General features: G+C 64.4%; 1 protein-coding gene across 6 annotated transcripts in view; it reads left to right on the top strand.

Annotated features, from left to right (window-relative positions):
• The first annotated feature begins 835 nt into the window (after positions 1–835).
• The window catches only part of SBF1 (SET binding factor 1), a 28,228-nt gene continuing 13,927 nt past the window's right edge, over positions 836–15,136 (top strand). For 2 of the 6 annotated variants that reach the window (XM_067698506.1, XM_067698504.1), the window contains exons 1-23: positions 837–1,049; positions 7,716–7,801; positions 8,229–8,366; positions 8,571–8,729; positions 8,814–8,924; positions 9,555–9,660; positions 9,792–9,924; positions 10,014–10,122; positions 10,229–10,342; positions 10,473–10,550; positions 10,791–10,904; positions 10,977–11,105; positions 11,191–11,289; positions 11,372–11,576; positions 11,657–11,769; positions 12,620–12,769; positions 13,086–13,154; positions 13,230–13,388; positions 13,461–13,726; positions 13,812–13,984; positions 14,062–14,135; positions 14,210–14,405; positions 14,655–14,782. In XM_067698506.1, coding sequence (XP_067554607.1) covers positions 995–1,049; positions 7,716–7,801; positions 8,229–8,366; positions 8,571–8,729; positions 8,814–8,924; positions 9,555–9,660; positions 9,792–9,924; positions 10,014–10,122; positions 10,229–10,342; positions 10,473–10,550; positions 10,791–10,904; positions 10,977–11,105; positions 11,191–11,289; positions 11,372–11,576; positions 11,657–11,769; positions 12,620–12,769; positions 13,086–13,154; positions 13,230–13,388; positions 13,461–13,726; positions 13,812–13,984; positions 14,062–14,135; positions 14,210–14,405; positions 14,655–14,782 — 2,964 coding nt within the window. In that variant the 5' untranslated portion in view covers positions 837–994. Of the gene's footprint in view, positions 1,050–7,715; positions 7,802–8,228; positions 8,367–8,570; positions 8,730–8,813; positions 8,925–9,554; positions 9,661–9,791; positions 9,925–10,013; positions 10,123–10,228; positions 10,343–10,472; positions 10,551–10,790; positions 10,905–10,976; positions 11,106–11,190; positions 11,290–11,371; positions 11,577–11,656; positions 11,770–12,619; positions 12,770–13,085; positions 13,155–13,229; positions 13,727–13,811; positions 13,985–14,061; positions 14,136–14,209; positions 14,406–14,654; positions 14,783–15,136 lie in introns of all 6 variants that reach the window. The other 4 variants (XR_010932749.1, XM_067698503.1, XM_067698505.1 and 1 more) reach the window with 2 other exon arrangements.

The raw sequence follows: 15,136 nt of genomic DNA, 5'->3' as shown, positions 1-15,136 counted from the left end.
GCCTGTCAGCGAGCAGCCCTGAGGCTGCCCCGCCCCCCACCCCATCTCCTCTCCTAGCGTGTTCTGCTCTAGACTCTGTGTCCCCCTTGCCCATCCCTGTGTCACTGCGGGGGAGGCCCTGGCCGGCCCCCGCGCTGAGGGTGGTGGGCACTGTCAGGGACCCTGAGTGGTGCAGCCTTCTCCCGAGCAGCGCACCCGGGCCCCGGCGCCTCACGGCCTAGTACGCAGCTCTTTACAGCAGGACGTGCAGCGCGCCTTTTAAAAAGTACATGTGTTAAAAATAAATAAATGAATGAATGAATGAACGAATAAATAAATAGAAATTAAAAAAATAAAAGTACATGTGTTAAGCGTTTCACCTCACTTAGACTGGGCTTCCAAGTGGGGCCAGAGCCCTCTTCAGGCTGGGAACCCCAAGGGTAGGGCCTGGGTGGGTACTCCCCCCTATCACCAGGCTGGCAGCCCCAGGGGATGGCTTAGGGCCCCAGTTTGGGAGACCTGTGGGTAGGGCCGGGCCTTCCAGCCTTCCTGCAGACTGACAGCGCCGGGGTAGAGAGCCCCGGGAGCCGCGCGGACCCCAGACAGAGCTCCCAGAGGCGGGGCCCGACCCCTCTCCGCCCTGCGTGGGAGCCGCAACGGCGAGGCACGCTCTGACCCGGCCCGCGCCTGCCGCTGACCCGCCCGAGCCGCCGTCGCTGTCACCGCTTGAGGGTGGTGAGCGGCTGAATCCCGCCCCCGGGAACCGAGCCCGCGCCGGTGGTCCAATGAGGGAGCTTCGCTCCGGACCCCGCCCGCGGGGGGGGCGGAGCGAGGCCGCGCAGGCGCACGGCGCGGCCGGGCGGGCCGGCTGGCTGGGAAGATGGCGGCTGGAGCCCTGGGCGCCGCCGTGGAGCGGGCCCGAGGCGTCCGGGGTGCGCGGGCCAGGGCCGGGGCCGGGCCATGAGAGCGCCGTCCTCGCGTCCCCGAGCCGCGGAGCCCGCCCGCGCCCCTCGCCATGGCGCGGCTCGCGGACTACTTCGTGCTGGTGGCGTTCGGGCCGCACCCGCGCGGTGAGTGCCGGCGCGCGGCCGAGGGCTGAGGGCCGGGGACCGGGAGCCGGGGAGGGTCAGCCGGGGCGGCGGGGCAGCCCCAGGGTCAGCCGGCCACCTGCCGCCCTGGTTTGGGGTCCGGGGTCGGGGGTCACGGAGGGCCGACCTCCCCGAGGTGGGCAGCGCGGCGAGACGGGGCGGGCCGAGATTGCCCACCCCAGTCAGGGCAGAACCGGGCCGACAGCGTCTCGGCGTCGCCCCGGAGGTGGGAGGGCCCTGGGGCGGCTCGGCCTCCCGACTCCCAGTTGGGTGGGATGGGCTCTCTCTGCTTTGGCGGACTGCCGGGCGGCTCTGCTTCCAGGGGCACGGAACGTTCACTTGCAAGCCCCTCCTCTGACCCCCAGTGCCTCTGTGCCGTGTCTCAGGTGCAGGAGGCTGGGGAGCATGCAGAAAAGGGGTGGGGTTCAGGGACTACTGCTTGAGGAGGTGGTGTTTGAGTTGGAACTCGGAGGACTTCAGACGGAACTGTGGAGAGGAGAGAGAAGAGTGTTCCTGGCAGAGGGCCTGCCGACTTCATGCCTGCAGCCAAGCCCTGGGTGGGAGAGTGGTGTGGTGACTGGTGCCGATGGCCAGGAGGTCCGTGTCTAGGGTCAGCGCCCGTGTCCGAGAGCCCTTCAGCCCAGGGGGTAGGAGAAAACAGCCTGACAGTGACATCAGCAACAGCCGTGGAGACAACGGCGTTGGGGTGTGCACTCAGCGTGCCAGGCCCTGCACAGCCCTTTGTGTGTGTGATCTCTTCTTCCTCCCAGCAGCCCACCGAGGTTTCCCTGTCGTTGCCCCCATGTGTAGAGTGCAGTCAGGGCAGAGAGGTTGAGTGCCTGGTCTGAGCCCCCAGAGGGGCTGGGACTCGCACCCAGCCTACCCCAGAGCTAAGCTGGGGTCTCAGATCCCAAACTGCAGGAGGGCACGCGTGTCACTGGGGGGTGGGGTGGCTGTGTGGTCAGGCTGGGGCTGAACCTTGAGCCTGAGAGTGGGGTCGAGACCCCCAGTCTACCCTGCTTCTTGTCACCCCAGCTGCCTCTGTCACCATCCAGGACCCGGACTTGCACTCCTCTTTGCTTTTCTTCTGGCTGAGCCTATACCTTCTGGACTCCACACTCTCCAGACTCTCCTCGCGCCCTTTCGCTCAACACTCGCTCCTCCTCTCCACTCCTCCTGTCGTATCCATCCCGACACCCTCAGTCATGAGCATGTCTCTCCCTTCAGGGAGGGCGTTCTTGTAGGCAAGGACCAGTTGTCCTCGTCCTGCAGTCTGCACGTGGCAGGCTCACTGTCAGTGTTGAACAGGCCCAGAGGGAGAGCTGTCTGCTCCAAGGCATGTGGGGAGGGGGCAGTGAGGAGGACATGCCAGCTGCAGCAGCGGGGTGCACTGGATCCAGGGAGACAAGGCTGGCCGAGGTGCTGCCCCAGCGTGAGGGCCCCCAGGCTGCGTGCCAGGGCAGGGGCTGCCTGCAGAGTGAGCTTGGAGGCTGAGGACGCCGAGGGCAGTGTGGGAGGCATGCTGATGGTGGTGGCAGCTGGAGCGAATGTGAGGAAGGTGAGAGGAGGCATGGGTAGGCTCCGTGACAGGCGGGCTGGAGCCACACGGGCGGCGGGCACCCCAGGTGTGTGCGGCCTCTGAGCAGAGCAGGGGAGAAGGCTGACGCCCACCAGTGAGGAGTGCCTGCTCACCCCAAGTGACCGGAAGGAGTGATTCTCAAGATGTCCCTTCAGTAGGGCTGGGGGGCCACGGAGCCCCCTAACCACTGTCTTCCGGGGTTGGAGCTGGTCAGCAGCTGGCTGGCTACCCAGCCTCAGGGCCTCCCTTGGCATGACTGGTCCATCCCTGTGAGGAACAAGCCCACGAGCTGGAGTCCCGGCTGTGGGACTGAGGGCAGAGCGAGGTGGTGGGGGAGTCTGAAGCAGAGGAGCACCGCATGAGGCTCAGTGGTCCCTGCTTTGCCACTTGATACCTCTGTGACCTTGGACCAGTCTTTCGGCCCTCCGCACCTCACCTTCCTCATCTGGGGGTCGGGTGAGTGACACAGACCTCCCAGGCTGCTCTGAGCACAAGGTGGACATACACACATGGAGCTGTTCACACAGAAGGCTCCAGGAAGTGATGGGTGTCTTGTTAATGCTGAGCAGCCAGTGTGTGGACAGCACTTGGCACAGACAGTGGGCACCTCTGCGGGAGGTGGCACGCAGGCACCCGTGCGTGCTGGCAGGCCTAGGACGCTAGGGCAAGACATAGTCTTTTGGGTTGAGTGGAGAGTGCCGAGTGGTGGAAGGCTTGTCCGTGGCCTAGATCTGCACACCCTGTGCGGACCTTCTGGGCGCTGAGTCCCGGAGTCCTACCTGAGGAAGCACCCTGCTTTCATGGTTACTACCTGGCAGACCGCTCCAGGCAGGAGGGCAGGGAGGGGACTGGGTGGTTCCCTGCCATTCATCTCAGAAGGTGTAGCCTCCTCCCTTGGTGAGTTGGGGGAGCTCCTTCACTAAGGACATGGGTTTAGCCTGTATTGCACCCTGGCCCAGCCCTGGGGACTTCGTGGGGGCCAGTTCCTGGCCAGGGAGTGCCCTGATGGTGGTCAGCTGACTTTACACAGTGTGACCAGTGCCGGGGTGTGACTTTGATCTGACCAGATGGCCGAGTGCATATCTGCCAGGGAGGAGGGGCTGGACCCCTCCTGCTGCTGGGGGTTCCACCCCCAAACATCTGAGAAGAAGACTTTCCACCCCTGGCCTGGCCTCTTTTGGTCCTGACCACGTTGAGCTGGCCACATTCCTCGGCCCCATCTACTCTCCCCACCCATGTTCCTGCCCTCTCTCTGGAGCAGGTTGGGGCTGTTTGGGATGGCCTTGGCTGGCTCCCAGCCCCACCCTGGGAGCCCGAGGGTCCAAGTCCTTGGGTCAGAGCCAGTCGGGTCTGACCGGGGAGGTTGGAGAGGTTGCAGCCCCTCTGCACTTGTCCTGTGCTGTGGCCAGCTGGGAGCGGCCTGTGTGTGGAGGTTTGTGTTGAGGTGGGAGGTTGGGTTTGCAGCAGGACGCTGCCGTCCTTCGTACGGCCCGGCTAGTCTCAGGGTGTGTGTGCTGGGTGTGGGGAGGGGCAGGCAGAGGAGGGTGCCATCCTCCCTCGCCTCTGCCCACAGCACATGCTGGCCTGGGCCGGCCCAGGCATCGGAGCCTGGCACTGGTGATGGCGTTGCCAGCAGATGACGGACGTGAGCTCTGTGTTCCCTGCCCCGGGGCTGGCTGTGGGGACACAGCTTTTGTCCCCATCTGTGTCTCAGGGGATCTCTGTGGCCTTCCTCCTAGGGCCCCCCCAAGTCCCGCCCTGTGACGCACAGCTGTGCTGGTTGGATTAGTCCTGTCACCATGGGGTGGAGGTGTCCTCTCTCTTGTCTACCCCAAGGTGGGGCAGGGGACTCAGCTGCTGTAGGTCCCCTTCACGGCCTCAAGAGCTCGACTGGGTGGGGGACACTGGGAGATGTGGCAGAGCCCTACCCCCACCCCCAGGATTCAGGCCAGCAGCCAGATTGCAGCCCGGCCCCTGTTGGCACAGAGCTGAGGCATGGGCTGGGGTCTCAGGGAAGGGTGAGGGAGTCAGGACACATCCACGGTGCGCCCTTCCAGGGAGGGCCGGCGAGCGCTGGTGTGCCTTGGGGCTCCGGAAGCTGCCCTGGACTTCCTACTGAGGAACCTGTTTGCCTGTGGTGTGTGAGCGGGGCTGATCGTGGCGGGAGGGTGGTGCAGCGGCTGTCTGTGATCAGCAAGCCCTAATTAGGCCGAGGGCTGTGCAGCGCTGGACGCGGAGATGTAGCTTCTTGCTCGTGGAGCTCCTGTCTGGCTCAGCTGGCCAACAGGTGCACCAGGAATCCCAGAAGGCTGTGTTAGAGGGTGGGAGGTTCTTGGGGTCCCACTGCAGGCCCCAGACTCGGGCAGGGTGCAGAGAGCTGGCTAGAGGAGGTGACGCTCTTTGGGCTGAGACCTGAGGGCCAAGTTTGGGACCATCATGGCCCAGAGGAGGAGCTGGCGGGGGAATGCTCACCTGCCCAGCCTAGTGCCATCCTCCCCGCCCCCCCTCCACCCTCTGTAGGCGGCCTGGACACCTCCAGGAAAGCCTGCGCTCAGTTCTTTGGAGGGTGGAGCCCTGCACGTGGGAGTAGACGTTCCCCACGATGAATGGGGTAGGGAGGGTGGGCAGTGGCCGGTGGCCAGCCACTCTGCCCACTTCCCTGGGGGAGAGGCTGTGGAAAGCAGCCCCCTGAAGGCCACCTGCCCACTGGCTTCGGGAGGGAGATGGGGCAGAGGCTACTGTCCCCGTCCGCACACACCTCCCTTCCTTCCTCCTCCTGCTGCCTCGTGGCAAGAACTGGGTGAGCCCTGGGTGCCAGCCAGGGCTGAGCTGAGATGGTGGTTTGGGGCTGCGCACACGTTGGCCCTGGGGGAGGAGCCACAGTTTAGGGTGAGCCAGCCTGGGCCTGTTGAGGGTGGCCCTTGGGAGTGGGCCTGGATGGACCCTGGGGGCTTCGGGGTGTGTGTGTGTGCGTGTGTGTGTGTGTGCGCGCGCGTAGGTAGGTGAGGCGCCAGCAGACACCTGTCCTCCCCCACCCTGTCTTGTCTGCCACCTCCTCTCAGTGTCAGTGGTGGGAGGGGGAGGGGAGCAGGAAGCTGAGGTTTGGTGAGTCAGAGTCACAGCCCCTCACTACCCCTGCTCCCCCAGCCAGCAGCGACCTGCCTGCTGCTGACCTTTTTGGTATTGCCTCCGTGATCCTGGAGAGTGGCGGGTTCCTAAGATTGCAGCCCAGCTCCTCTGCCTCTGGGGGCCTGGGCAGTGTGTGCTCTGGGGCTGCTGGGGTCCGTTTGCCAGTGCCCTTGGGTCCAGGCCTGTGCCCAGGCCCCCAGCTCGGTCTGAGGCTCCTGTGCCCACTCAGGTCACAGGTGGACCAGGCAGGCTGGACGTGGGACTGCATCTCACAGGTCCTCAGAGGCTGCACACGGGGGCTTTCTGGGCCTTCCCTATCCGCCCCTGCTCTTCTGCTGGTGTGGGCAGTAGTGTTGAGGCTGGTCTGAGCGGAGGGCTGGACCTGCTTGTCGAGTGTGGGAGGTGAAGGTGGAGAGCTTTTGTCTTGCCTGCTTCAAGCTGCTGCCATGCTGGGTGGGAGCTGGGGGCAGAACAGGGACCCCCGTCCTTCCTCCACGACGCCCGGGTGAGTGCTTCCCCGACTTGACTCTCATCATGCCTCCAGGTTTGTTTCCACAAAGGGTGGGCAAGAGGCAGGGGCCTCCAGCTGGCCCTGCCAGTGTGGACTGGACCTGGCAGCACTGCCCTGGGCATGGAGTGGGGGAAGCAGACCGGAGGGGGTGCTTTGGGAGTGGAGGGGGTTCTCTGGGGAACACATGGGGAGCTAGCAGGCTGGGGGTGCAGGGCCATGCCCTTCTCCCTGGTCTGGAGGACCCTCAGGGCTGCACAGGGCAACCTGGTCTGTGGCTGTGTGCAAGGCGGCCTTTGCAGGCAGGGAGCAGGCCTGTGTGCCACCACCTTCAGGGCTCCGGAGAGCGCTCCTGTCCTTCCTGCCAGCCCCACCCCTCCTTGGCTGTCTTCTGGGACCTTTGCTTGTCGCGTCTGCCTCTTGAGGTAGCAGGGACAAGCCGCAGTTTGGGGCTGTAGGCACGGGTGGTCCTTCCGCTGGCACAGGTGGCAGGTGTGAGACCCTTGCACCTCTCAAGTGGGCCCAGGGCTGGCAGGTGAGGCGGAGGCAGGGAGCAGGGCTGTGGGCCGAGTGCCTAAGCTGGGCACTGGCTGTGGAACAGTGGGGAACAGCGCTCCCCTTGCTGGAGGGGCAGGTGCTGTGCAGTTGGGCGGCACGCTGGCCTGTGGCAGGCTGGGTGTGGGTTCTGGCTGGGGGTGTTGACACAGTGGGCGGGACCCAGGAGGGGGGTAGTGGGGGTGGGAGTAGGGAGTATCTCCCCCTACTCCCCTGGGCTGGGGCTCCTGGGCCCTTTTTTTTTTTTGAGGCTCTCACAGTTTATTTTATTTTACTTTATTTTTTTAAATTTCCAGGTCATTTAAAAAAATTTTTCTTATTAGAGTAGAGTTGATTTACAATGTTGTGTTAGTTTCTGCCGTACAGCAAAGTAAACCAGTTATACATACACGTATACCCACTCTTTTTTAGATTCTTTTCCCGTTAAGTTCATTGTAGAGTACTGATTGGAGGTCCCTGTGTTATACGGTAGGTCTTTGTTAGTTACCTGTTTTATATACAGTGGTGTGTATATGTCAGTCCCAATCTCCCAATTTATCCCCCCCGCCCCCCGCCGTAACCATAAGTTTGTTTTCTGCATCTGTGACGGGCCTCCTGTGCTCTTGGTGCCTGGCCCAGCCAGAGGCTTGCAGGGACCCCGACCCCACAGCAGGGGCTTCTCTCCATGCCCTCTGGTGGTCCTGGGGTCTGTGGCTGCCTAGGGGCCCCTCCTCACAGGACTGTCTTTAGGGAAACCATAGGTTTGGGAGCTGGGGCTGGTCTGGTGCCACCTGAGGGCCAGGATGGGTGAGATGTTTCCACTCGGACCCTCGAGGCTCCTGACCGGGTGCAGGTGTGGGAGGTGGGAGGTGCTCTGACCCCTGGCTCCTGTCCTCAGGGAGTGCGGAAGGCCAGGGCCAGATCCTGCAGCGCTTCCCAGAGAAGGACTGGGAGGACAACCCGTTCCCCCAGGGCATCGAGCTGGTGAGTGTGGGCGCTCCCCCAGGGCCTGGAGCCGAGGGCTGGGGCGCTGAGACGGTGGGGGGCAGGCACCGTGAGGACCCCGCTGGGTACAAGGAGACATCAGCTGCATTGGAGAACGTAGGGCGGGGGTGCAGGCTTGGCTGGTCGGACGCTTGGTGCCCACATCACGTCTTGTTGTCCCTCCCTCTTAATGGTGGGGACCATGCCCTGCATCACAGGGTTCTCGCCCCGCACAGTGAGGCCGGAGGCTCTTACTCCCTTTTGTGTGGGAGAAGGCCGAGGTCCAGGAGGCAAGGCATGTGGGTCGCAGAGCAGGGTGCTGCTGGCTGCACTGGAACCCGGCCTCCAGGCCCTGGCTGTGCAGTCCCTCGCAGGCAGGGGACTAGAGGGAACTGACTGCTGACCCCCGTCCCCTTCCTCCCGATAGTTTTGCCAGCCCAGTGGGTGGCAGCTGTGTCCCGAGAGGAACCCACCGACCTTCTTTGTTGCTGTCCTCACCGATATCAATTCCGAGCGGCACTACTGCGCATGCTTGACTTTCTGGGAGCCCGTGGAGCCCACACAGGTAACCCTGCGTGGGCCGAGCCTCTGACTGTGGCCGACTCCCTCTGTCCTGTGTGTGTCTGGTCCTGGTGACCCAACCCCACAAAGGCTCAAGTTTCCAGAGGGCCAGTCCTGTCTGAGTCACCTGTGTCCCGTGTCCCCCCCACCCCCCCCAGGCCTCAGGAGACCTGCCTGAGAGCCTGGCATATGGGGCTTCTGTCCACAGGAAGGGCTGTGCACCGAGGACACTGCCGAGAGGGAAGAGGAGGCAGGTGAGGGAGGCCCAGTGGGACTGTCAACCGCAGCTCCTGGCCCGCCCGGCCAGCTGTTTGCTCCAAAGACGCTGGTACTGGTGTCTCGATTGGACCATGCGGAGGTGTTCAGGGTGAGGCGGGCAGCCGGGCACAGGGCAGGATGCGGGGTGCTCCCGCTGGCTGGGTCGTCATTCCCCGATCTGTGGTCCCTGCAGAACAGCCTGGGTCTCATCTACACCATCCATGTGGAGGGCCTGAACGTGGGCCTGGAGAACGTGGTTGGGAACCTGCTGACGTGCATCATCCCTCTGGCCGGGGGCTCACAGGTGGGTCAGGAGGCAGCTGCTGTCCACCTGCAGCCACAGGACCCGCTGGTGCCTGAGGCCACGGGGTGGGGCCTGGTAGGCGTTCGGAGTCCAGCCTGGGCGGAGTGCGGCCCTAGCCTCGGACACTGTCCTGCGTCTTGGTGCCGCCGCCTGTCCTCTTTTCTTGGCCCTGCCTGTCTCGTGTCCCATGTCGCATCTGGCTCTCCACCTGGCACCCTTTGGTTCCTCTGTCCTCTCCCTCCTTGGGTGTGCCTGTCTCTGGGTGTCAGTGTTGGCTTATCTGTCCAGCCCCCCGGTCTGTGTCCCCGCGTGTGGGTGTGTCTAACTGTGTCTCTCTGCCTGTCTGTCCCGTGCAGCTGGACTCTGTTGAGGACGGAGTGGTACGGATTCTTTGTTTCTTCTGCCCACTCAGGCCCCGTCCCCACCCCAGGTCAGAGGCCCAGAGTTTTCTCTGCAGCACTGCTTGGGCCGACAGAGGCCAGACGTGGCCTTTCCCTTGTGCCGTGCTGCCCGTTCTGGCCAGTCCCACCTCGGGGTCTGTCATTCCCCCAGGCCCGCCTGAGGCTGTGAAGCTGGGGGTGACCCAGGTCTGGGTGGAGCAGCTGAGCACTGGTCCCTCTCTCTCCACAGAGAACCATCTCTTTGGGGGCTGGGGACCGGCAGGTCATCCAGACCCCACTCACCGACTCGCTGCCCATCAGCCGCTGCAGCGTGGCCCTGCTTTTCCGCCAGCTGGGTGAGCCTGGTGCCCGCAGCCCCACAGCCCCCACACAGTCCTTCGTCTCCCCTCCCGGGGCTGGCGGACAGACATCGAGGTTTCACCGCAGGGCGGGCGCCTGCGCCCTCTAAGCCTGTCCTCCTCCTCAGGCATCACCAACGTGCTGTCTCTGTTCTGTGCGGCGCTCACGGAGCACAAGGTGCTCTTCCTGTCCCGGAGCTACCAGCGCCTCTCGGATGCCTGCCGGGGACTCCTGGCGCTGCTCTTCCCTCTCAGATACAGGTGCTGACCTTACCGTTGCCCACTGCCCTGCAGTCCCTCCGCCCCACCCCGGCCCTCGGGCTGTCGCGCTGAGCCTTGGCCCATTGCAGTTTCACGTACGTGCCCATCCTGCCGGCGCAGCTCCTGGAGGTGCTCAGCACGCCCACACCCTTCATCATCGGAGTCAACGCTGCCTTCCAGGCAGAGGCCCAGGAGCTGGTGAGGGCCCTGCTCAGCGTCTGCCTCGCTGCTCCAGGCTGGGCTGACCCCAGGCCCTGCTGACCGGCCCGTGGCTCTCTGACCTCTCGCTCCCTTTGGTCCACAGCTGGATGTGATTGTAGCTGATCTTGATGGAGGGACGGTGACTGTGCCCGAGTGTGTGCACATTCCACCCCTGCCAGAGCCACTGCAGAGCCAGACGCACAGTATTCTGAGCATGGTGAGGCAGGACCAGGGGCCTCGGGGAGGCTGGTGCCTCGGGCAGGCTGGGGTGGGGTCACTTGGTGGCCAGAGGAAGCCAGAGCGTGGGGCTGGTGTGCAGCTGACCCTGCTCCCCGCTGCTTCCACAGGTCCTGGATCCAGAGCTGGAGCTGGCAGATCTCGCCTTCCCTCCACCTACGACGTCCACTTCCTCCCTGAAGATGCAGGTGGGGGTCGCTGCCCCTCTGGGGGCCCAGGCCCACCCGGTGCTGAGCGCTCCTCCAGGGGGTCGCCAGGGCCGCGTGGGGTGGGTGTGAGCCTCGGAGGGTCCTGCACAGGAGTGGCCGTCGGCACCGAGTCTTAGAGGAGGCACTGTGGCTTGTGTGGAGGAAGCTTGGAGGGTCAGGAGGGTGAGGTGCCTGGAAGGCTCAGGGCCTGGCACTCACCTGCCCTCACGTATGCCCCAGGATAAGGAGCTGCGCGCCGTCTTCCTGCGGCTCTTTGCTCAGCTCCTGCAAGGCTACCGCTGGTGTCTGCACATGGTCCGCATCCACCCGGAGCCTGTCATCCGCTTCCATAAGGTGGGCGCCAGGCGGGGGCGGGGCTGGGCAGAAGGTGAGTGCCCGAGGGGCTGACCTCTTTGTGCACCGCAGGCAGCCTTCCTGGGCCAGCGTGGGCTGGTGGAGGATGACTTCCTGATGAAGGTGTTGGAGGGCATGGCCTTTGCAGGCTTTGTGTCGGAGCGCGGGGTCCCCTACCGTCCTACGGACCTATTTGATGAGGTGCACCCCGACCCCACCTGGGAGGAGCCGCCATCACCCCCCTCCCTGCCCCAGCCAGCCCGCCTGACCCTGCTTCCTCCCCCAGCTGGTGGCCCACGAGGTGGCACGGATGCGGGCGGATGACAGCCACCCCCAGCGTGTCCTGCGTCATGTCAAGGAACTGGCAGAGCAGCTCTACAAGAACGTAAGGCAGGTGGCACGAGGGGGCGGGTCACTGTGCTGCCCTGGCCCGGGCTGCTCGCCCATCCTGCCTGTGTCCCCCCCAGGAGAACCCGTACCCTGCTGTGGCTATGCACAAGGTGCAGAGGCCAGGGGAGGCCAGCCACCTGCGGCGGGCGCCCCGGCCCTTCCCCCGGCTAGACGAGGGCATGGTGCAGTGGATCGTGGATCAGGCCACAGCCAAGATGCAGGGCGCACCCCCGGCCGTGAAGGCCGAGAAGAAGACCACCGTGCCCTCAGGGCCCCCCATGAGTGCGTAACCGGGAGGGGGAGCCTGAGTGTGGCCGAGGGTGGACGTGAGGTCAGAGGTGAGCACGTTCTCTGCTCCCCAGCCGCCATACTGGAGCGGAGCAGTGGGCTCCACGGCAACAGTGCGCGCCGGCTGGAGGTGGTCCGGAACTGCATCTCCTACGTGTTCGAGGGGAAGATGCTTGAGGCCAAGAAGGTGAGGGTAACCCGGGCACAGGGAGCGCTGGGGGCTCTGGGTGGGGGCGGCCTGGGCCAGGGCAGCGGCTCTCAGAGGAGCCCTGGCCCTCGTTCTCCTGCAGGCGGCTGGAGGGGGCTGGGCTGGCAAGAAGGGCAGGTGGACACCGGGTCCACCTCAGAACAGCTGGGTGCAGCCTGCTGGGGAGGCTCCACGGGAGGAATTTCCTTCAACTTCTAGTCGTCAGAATGCTCTAAAAGTCCCTACTGTTAAGTGTCTTCTTTATCGCTCACGGAAACTAGTGTCGACTCACACGTGTCTTTTTTTTCTTACTTGCAGAAAGTGGAGTTCATTTAGCGTTCTGCCCTCTGTGATGTCCATTGACACTTTGGGTCTCTCAGGACAGCCAGTTTGAGTCTGTCTTGTGTTTCACAGCTGCGTGGTTCTTTGTGAAGCACCTAGTTCTTAAACCAGCCCTTTATCGGGTTCCTGGTTGTTTCACAGTGTGCGGGAGTATCAACAGGACAAGTGCAGCCCTTTCTGTGGCCCGCCCAGTGCTGAGCCGGCTGCTGGCTCTGCGTTAGGCTTGTGCGTTCTAGGCGCTGGGGCCCTGGCCGGCCGTGGGGTCTCGCTCAGAGCACTGGCAGTGTTGTGAGGTTCGTGTGCGGGGGGCTGGCTCCACTAGCGCGTTGGTCTCTCTTGGGCAGTGAAGCCCCAATCTGGGCACACCTGACCGGATGGCTTCCGGTCTCCTCTGTGCTGAGAGCCTGGGCTCTGGCCCCCAAGTCTGGGCCAGGCCTTCCCTGTGCCTCAGGGCACGGTTGGGTCCACATAGGCGCGTGCCCTCATCCCCTTGTTTCCCCGTCCGCAGCTGCTTCCAGCTGTGCTGAGGGCCCTAAAGGGGCGTGCGGCCCGCCGCTGCCTTGCCCAGGAGCTGCACCTGCACGTGCAACAGAACCGGGCGGTCCTTGACCACCAGCAGTTCGACTTCGTGGTCCGCATGATGAACTGCTGTCTGCAGGTGAGGCCGGGCCTCACACCCTGCTGGCGCTGTGGCCACGGGGTGGGGCCGGGCAGGGCTTCCCCGGCCTACCCATAAGGGTGCATCTTCTGGCGGTGCCGACAACTGGGGAGACCCCGGTCTGCCGGTGAGGGTGGCGTGGGGAGAATCCTTGTGGGAGGCTGGTGCAGGGGCCTCCTGCCCTCAACCTCCGAGCAGCCCTGGGGAGCTGGTGCAGACGGTTCAGGGACTGACGGGAGGTGCTGCTCTGTCGGTGGTGCTGGTGGGGGTGTGAATGGCACGGGGCCGGGATCCGACGCCCCCGGCCCTACTGCAGGACTGCACCTCCCTGGATGAGCACGGCATCGCAGCTGCTCTGCTGCCCCTGGTCACTGCCTTCTGCCGGGTGAGTGCTGGGGCGGACAGAGTCTCCCCAACCTCCTGCCAGCTGCACCCGCTGACACCCTCTTGGCTTCTGCAGAAGCTGAGCCCAGGGGTGACGCAGTTTGCGTACAGCTGCGTGCAGGAGCACGTAGTGTGGAGCACGCCGCAGTTCTGGGAGGCCATGTTCTATGGGGATGTGCAGACCCACATCCGGGCCCTCTACCTGGAGCCTGCCGAGGACCGAGACCCCTCCCAGGTGTGTGGGGACTCCCTGGGCCCGCGGGATGGGGCTGGCCTGGCTCTGGCTCACGTGCGGCCCCTGGGGCAGGTTGGGGAGGCACTCACACAGGAGGACGAGCGCTCTGCCCTGGACGTGGCATCTGAGCAGAGGCGCCTGTGGCCCACCCTGAGCCGCGAGAAGCAGCAGGAGCTGGTGCAGAAGGAGGAGAGCACGGTGTTCAGCCAGGCCATCCACTACGCCAGTCGCATGAGCTACCTGCTCCTGCCCCTGGACAGCAGCAAGAGCCGGCTGCTCCGGGAGCGCGCAGGGCTGGGCGACCTGGAGAGCGCCAGCAACAGCCTGGTCACCAACAGGTGGGGTGTGGCCTGGGGGCAGGACCTGAGCAGTACAGGCCTTGGGTTGTGTGGCCTGTGCCCACTGTGCCCCTCCCCGGCCCAGCATGGCAGGCAGCGTGGCGGAGAGCTATGACACAGAGAGCGGCTTCGAGGATGCAGAGACCTGTGACGTGCCCGGGGCCGTGGTCCGCTTCATCAACCGCTTCGTGGACAAGGTCTGCACAGAGAGTGGGGTCACCAGCGACCACCTCAAGGGGCTGCATGTCATGGTGCCAGGTATGGGGTCTGGGCTTGGAAACACTCCCCTTGGATGGGTGGGCGCAGGCCAGAGCATGAGAACTGCTCTCCCCCAGACATCGTCCAGATGCACATCGAGACCCTGGAGGCCGTGCAGAGAGAGAGCAAGAGGCTGCCCCCCATCCAGAAGGTGAGTAGGGGCCGGGGAGTGGCGGGCACCAGGACTGGGCTATGTTCTGAGGCACTGCTCCTGTCCCCAAACAGCCCAAACTGCTTCGGCCACGCCTGCTGCCCGGTGAGGAGTGTGTGCTGGACGGCCTGCGTGTCTACCTGCTGCCGGATGGGCGTGAGGAGGGTGCCGGGGGCAGCAGGGGTGGCCCCGCACTGCTCCCGGCTGAGGGCGCTGTCTTCCTTACCACGTACCGGGTCATCTTCACGGGGATGCCCACCGACCCCCTGGGTGAGCCTTTGGACCCCTCTGCCCCCGCTCCCCTTGCCCCTCCCCCTGCCCCCCCGCCAAGGTCTTTGGGCTAGTGGGACTTCTTCTGCCTCTCCCTCTCCCCTTCTCAGGGGTTTAGGGTCTCTGTGGGAGATAGGCTGTTGTCTTTCCTCCCCACCCTCCCGGTCTACCCCATAGCTCTGGGACCCTGAGACTCTGTGACCCTCGACCCCTCCCGTCCCCCTGACTCTGCACCCGGCTTGTTATAAGTGGGGGAACAGGTGGTGGTCCGCTCCTTCCCGGTGGCTGCGCTGACCAAGGAGGAGCGCATTAATATCCAGACCCCCAGTGACCAGTACCTGCCGGACGGGCTGCAGCTGCGCTCCTGCACCTTCCAGGTCGGCTGGGGTGTGGGCTGTGTTGGGTGGGGTCTGTGGGCCCCTGAGTCGCGGCCCTCTCCAGGATGCAGCGTCTGAGCCCTAGTCTTGTTCTCATGAGCGGCTGTTGAGCCAGCATTGAGCCCTTTGTGATTCCTGAGTTGACGGGGAAGTCGCTGTTTCTTAGCTTGGTGTCCTCTGCCTGCGCCATGTGCCAGTTTTGGGGGCTCTCCCGTTTACCTTGCAAGGCCCAAACCCTAGAGGCCGTGTCTGCAGCGTGCTGCGTGAGCCCGGCCTAGCTGAAACCTACACAGATTAGATGAAACACAAAGACTGGGTTCCTGAGTCTCCGCCTACATGCAGTCTGGGGAGCAG

The sequence above is a fragment of the Pseudorca crassidens genome, chromosome 11 (genome assembly GCF_039906515.1).
Source record: "Pseudorca crassidens isolate mPseCra1 chromosome 11, mPseCra1.hap1, whole genome shotgun sequence".
NCBI lineage: Eukaryota > Metazoa > Chordata > Mammalia > Artiodactyla > Delphinidae > Pseudorca > Pseudorca crassidens.
The sequence above is the reverse complement of the archived record's forward strand: the minus strand, read 5'-3'. Positions and strand labels throughout refer to the sequence as shown.